The sequence below is a fragment of the Mastomys coucha genome, unplaced genomic scaffold (assembly GCF_008632895.1).
Source record: "Mastomys coucha isolate ucsf_1 unplaced genomic scaffold, UCSF_Mcou_1 pScaffold1, whole genome shotgun sequence".
NCBI classification, from domain to species: Eukaryota; Metazoa; Chordata; class Mammalia; order Rodentia; family Muridae; genus Mastomys; species Mastomys coucha.
Window position 1 is genome coordinate 32,742,692 of NW_022196891.1, and position 5,342 is coordinate 32,748,033.

A 5,342-nucleotide genomic window follows, 5' to 3' on the forward strand; every position below is an offset into this window, starting at 1 on the left:
CAATCCCACTCACTCCTCCCCCAAGCCCACTCCACTCCTCCCTCCAAGCCCTCTCACTCCTCCCCCAAGCCTTCCTGCTGTCCTCCTTGCTCCTCTTTCAGTGAGCTACTGTGTTATCAAGGTGTGAGAGGACTTGAGGAAGGCTCCCTCCTTCCTCCAAGCCCACTCACTCCTCCCCCAATCCCACTCACTCCTCCTCCAAGCCCACTCACTCCTCCCCCAAGCCCACTCCACTCCTCCCTCCAAGCCCACTTACTCCTCCCCCAATCCCACTCACTCCTCCTCCCAAGCTCACTCACTCCTCCCTCAATCCCTCTCACTCCACCCCAAGCCCATTCACCCCTCCCCCAAGCCTGCTCACTCCTCCCCCAAGCCTTCCTCAAGTCCTCTCACACCTTGATAACACAGTAGCTCACTGAAAGAGGAGCAAGGAGGACAGCAGGGCTTGATCACCTGGACTGTGGGGCCGGGGAGAGTTGACAGGTGACAAAGGTCCTCTGGATGATACATCCTCCCACCTTATGCTCTCTCCTAGGTCCTGACAGGTGAAGACTGGAACTCTGTGATGTACAATGGGATCATGGCTTACGGAGGCCCATCCTACCCTGGTGTGCTCGTGTGCATTTATTTCATCATCCTTTTCGTCTGTGGCAACTGTATCCCCTTTGGGCTGTGGTGCAAAGAAGAACTTGGAGTGGGGGTATCTTAAAAGGGAGGATCAGGGATCCCCATGTAGCAGGCAGGCAGTCCCTCGGGCTCCCAGGCTGACGGAGTGGGGAATGGGACACAGTAAAGGTAATTGCAGCAACAGTATAATTCTTTCCACCAGAAATGTTGGAGAGTATTGGGAACAATTGGTTGTGAGGTTGGTATGCCTAACGCAGGTGGGAAGAAGCCCCCAGGGCTTAGCAGAGGAACAGTGGAGATGGTCCAGAAGCTCAGAGGCAGGCAGGGAGGAACCAAAGTGCCTCCAACTTGAAAGAGAGAAGGGGTTTTTGGCTTATACTTCCATATCATGGTCCATCATTGAAGGAAGTCAGGACAGGAACTCAAGCAAGGACCTGAAACCAGGAACTGAAGCAGAGACTATGGAGGGATGCTGCTCACTGTCTCTATCCCTCTGGCTTGTTCTTCTTATCATCCAGGGTGGACTGGGCTCTCCTGCATTAACTAACAGTTAAGAAAATGCCCAAGGGCTATACCCACAAGCACAATTTAATTGAGGAAATGCCTAAAATGAAGTCCCCTAGTCCCAGATGTGTTAGGTCGACAACTGAAGCTAACACAAAGCTATGCCCAGGGATCAGTCTGAGCTCTGGGACCAGGAGATTACCCTAGGATAGGACAGAAAGTGAGATAGGCAGATGGGAGGATGAAGAGGAGATGGACAGAGAGATGCTGATGGTGTCCTAAGGATCCTGGTGCTGGGCTATGGAATCTGACACCATGAGGATGAAGTCAGAGTCTCTCCCTAGCCGGGTGGTGGTGGCACACGCCTTTAATCCCAGCACTTGGGAGGCAGAGGCAGGTGAATTTCTGAGTTCGAGGCCAGCCTGGTCTACAGAGTGAGTTCCAGGACAGCCAGGGCTACACAGAGAAAACCTGTCTCAAAAAAAACAAAAAGAAAAACAAAAACAAAAACAAAAACAAAAAAAAGAAAAAGTAAAAGAAAAGAAAAGAACGGAGTCTCTCCCTTTGCCTCACTCCCGGAGATTTCTGTTGGGAAGGCAGGGTCTGTTTCGTCAGAGTAAGACTCTGACAAGTAAGGCATGGTGGATTCGGGTGCCATCATGGCTACCTTCTGCAGGCAAGCTTCCCCGAGGACTTGCCTGTGCTCCTGGGTCTGTACCCTCCCAAGGGAGGTGTAGCTCTGGCAAGAAGCTGCCCTCTCAGGGATTCAGGCCTGGAAATGCACAGGCAGGCAAAACTCCTACCCCTGAAACTGCCTTCCACCCGCAACTCAGGTCTCCTTAGCTGTCTCGTAGACATCCTTCTCAACGTCTTCCTGGCCATCGCTGTGGACAACCTGGCAGAGGCGGAGAGCCTGACATCTGCTCAGAAGGCCAAGGCTGAGGAGAGAAAGCGCAGGAAGATGTCTAAGTGAGTGTTGCCCCCTCTTGGTGATAGATGGCTGTGTCCTCTGGTCTGTAGGCAGGGTTTCCTCCTTGAGCTGGATGAGCAGGGGTCACGTGGCACCCGCTTCTGTGGGCAGGCTTCTCCAAGCAGGACCTGCTAGTGAGTCACTGTTACTCTTCAGCTCCCCATCTGTGACTGGTCATGTCGCTGTGTGCCTGGTGTTCCTGGGAGTAGACGTAGGATAGGTTTTCTAGGTTCTCAAACTCAAGCTGCAAAGGAATGACCTGGAGGTTTTGTGAAGTGTAGAGTCCTTGTCAACCGCGGGATGGATGAAGGTTTGAATAGTCTAGCCAGTTTCCAGGTAGCGCAAATTAATGCTGTTTGGGTTTGGAGGATCAGGGTTTAGGCAACAGAATTTCAGTTTGGAGCCTGCTTCTTTGGATGCACATGCCTGCAGAGATGGGATGCCATTTCTTGGAGGCAAGACGGAAAGAGCTAGGAAAGAAGGACCAGCAAAGGCCCCAGACAGAACTCACTTACACAAGCCACAATTCCATCCTGAATCCTACATGAAAGAGATGCAAAGTCACTCCGCACTCAGGCAACAGACATAGACTATGGATGACTAGGGGAGTCTATCCTGAGTGAAGCATCATACCCTCTACCACAGAGAAAAGGCTTGTCCAGGCCTACTGCCCTTCCCATTTGGTGGCCAGCACTGCTTCTTCCTCCATAGATCCCCTTGAGCACTCCGTGTGAGAAGTTCCTGAGGGTGTGGTCAGGCCTGGAGCCGTCCTTGTTGGCTCCCACCTTGCATTTCCTTGTTTTTTTTTTTTTCACTTTAGAGGGCTCCCAGACAAGTCAGAAGAGGAGAGGGCCACGGTGACCAAGAAGCTGGAGCAGAAGTCCAAGGGAGAGGGCATCCCCACCACCGCCAAGGTGGGGGCTAGCATGGGGAAGTTTGCAGGCTCGCTGGAGGGTCTCCGAGAGTCCCCTGACTCCTCATGTCACTCGGAGAAGGAAAGGGAAGACCACAGTGCCTTGCTTCTATAGGAGGGAGAGCCAACGTCCATATCCCCTGTGTGGAGAGGCATAAGGCCCTTCAACCTGGGAGCCAGACGTCCTTAGAACCCTGTGCAGAGCAGGAAGGCACCCCACCTGCCCCCCGCCCCTGTGTTCTACTAAGAGCTTGGCTTTCCACTCCTGCTAGTCCTGCCCTGCGTGTTTCAGCCTGGCCCTGCTCACCACTGTGGAGAGTGAGGAAAGAGAGTCCATGAGCCAGGAGAGTCCTAGGCTGCAGAGAAGCTGCACAGCATAGCCTGAGGAGCTCAGTTCTCTTGTAGAGAGCTAAGGGAGCACACAGTGAGGACAGGCTAAGACTGGCTAAAGCCTTGGTTTTGGCCAGTGCAGGGTGGACAAGTTGTATACTTTGCCAGACCTGGCTTCTTATCTGTAAGACACAGCAACTCTACTACTACCTGCCTCTCAGGTTGTGGGGAACATTCAAAAAGCTGCACAACAGCTCCCTGGAGCATGCCCAGTAAGTTCAAGTATCAGTTTTTGCTTCCTCACCACCATCATCATTCCTTTCCACAGCTGAAAATCGATGAGTTTGAATCGAATGTCAATGAGGTAAAAGACCCCTATCCTTCGGCTGACTTCCCAGGTAAGGCTCCCCCAAGCTTGCACTGGAGCACAGTGCTGTTGAAGGGTCAGTGTGGGGATGCTGAATTCTCTATGTGGGTGTCTCTTGTGTGTCTCCTACATGGACGTCTCCATGTGGACCACGACCCTGAAGGCATCCCTTTTGCCTTGCAAAGAAGCAACCTGCAAGCCTGCCTCTCCCTGAGATAGACACAGCAACAATAATATTCCACACTTGCTTCCATATACTTTTATTGAGTTCCAACCATATGCTTCAGAACTGAACACCCAGTTTTCAAAAAAAGGGATTGCACAAATCAAATGGGTGATCGCATGAAATGCTTTTGCAAAGTGTAGTGTGGAGAGTAAGGCTGGTAAATTTTCTTCAACTACCTAGCAGGAATTAGTTCTGAGAACATATCCTGTGGAGTTGTGTTGACTAATGACTGTCTGCTCCTGGTGCTCGTGACTGGCATGCAGGTGGGAGTGTGACAGCTATGGGAAGTCTGAAGTGAGCGGAAAGAGAAAGGGGTAGAGAGAAATGAGAACAGGAGGTGGAGAGCATGCACATTGGAGAAGGGCCTCACCAAGGCCACCAAATATATTTATATCTAACCTCTTTCCAAAAATAAGTCTGAGTGGCTTATGACAAACATTCTGTGCGATCTGGGCCTAATGCACAGCCCTGTAATCCCAGCTCCCCTAGAGGCTGAGGCATGGGGATATAGGTCAGTGGCAGGGCACTTGCCCCATTATACACGAGACCTCAGGTTCAATAGCCGGTACTGAAGGAAAAGGAAAGAGAAGAAAAGGAAAAATAAATGTGCGGTAAAACTAACGAAACAAGCATAGACAAAGGGATCAAGAATTGGGGGAGCTGCAGAGATACAAACGCTGAGAACGAGCCGTCTCTGCAATTAAACAGCTATGGCAGGCCTCGTGGATGGACGTGTCACGTTAGGGAAGATACAAACGCTAAGAACAAGCCGTCTCTGCAATTAAACAGCTATGGCAGGCCTCGTGGATGGACGTGTCACGCTAGGGAAGGAGCTGGAACTGTTAGGCTCAGAGAGGAGAGGAGATGGGTTTGGATTAGTTGAGGAATCCACAGGGATCCACCATGAAGACAGCAGACTCTACCATTCTGGGCACCCCTGAGGGCAGTGGCCGGGCTGACAAGGTGGGGAGGAGGCACAGTCTGTGGAGGGAGCCACGCAGAACTCAGCTGGAGGAATATACTTGGAATATCTCTGCTTTCTGTTTCACTTCAGTGGTCACTTTCCTGGCCAAGGCTCAAGAGAGAGTGGCAGCCAGGCAGTGGTGGCACATGCTTTGACTCCTAGTACTCGGGAGGCAGAGACACTTGGGTCTCTGTGAGTTGGAGGCCAGCCTGGTCCACAGAGTGAGTTCTAGGTCAGACAGCTCTACCCAGAGAAACCCTGTTTCAAAAAACAAAAACAAAAACAAAAAACCTGAGAAACAAGCCGGTCGGTGGTGGCGCATGCTTTTAATCCCAGCACTTGGGAGGCAGAGGTAGGCAGATTTCTCAGTTTGAGGCCAGCCTAGTCTACAGAGTGAGTTCCAGGACAGCCAGGGCTACAAAGAGAAACCAAAAAAAGAAA

General features: G+C 51.6%; 1 protein-coding gene across 1 annotated transcript in view; it reads left to right on the plus strand.

The window, feature by feature from the left end:
- The window catches only part of Cacna1s (calcium voltage-gated channel subunit alpha1 S), a 67,935-nt gene that overhangs the window by 34,237 nt on the left and 28,356 nt on the right, over nucleotides 1–5,342 (plus strand). Inside the window, exons 13-16 of the mRNA XM_031340522.1 lie at nucleotides 536–656; nucleotides 1,986–2,100; nucleotides 2,922–3,015; nucleotides 3,673–3,742. Of these exons, the coding sequence (XP_031196382.1) occupies nucleotides 536–656; nucleotides 1,986–2,100; nucleotides 2,922–3,015; nucleotides 3,673–3,742 (400 nt within the window). The remainder of the gene's footprint in view (nucleotides 1–535; nucleotides 657–1,985; nucleotides 2,101–2,921; nucleotides 3,016–3,672; nucleotides 3,743–5,342) is intronic.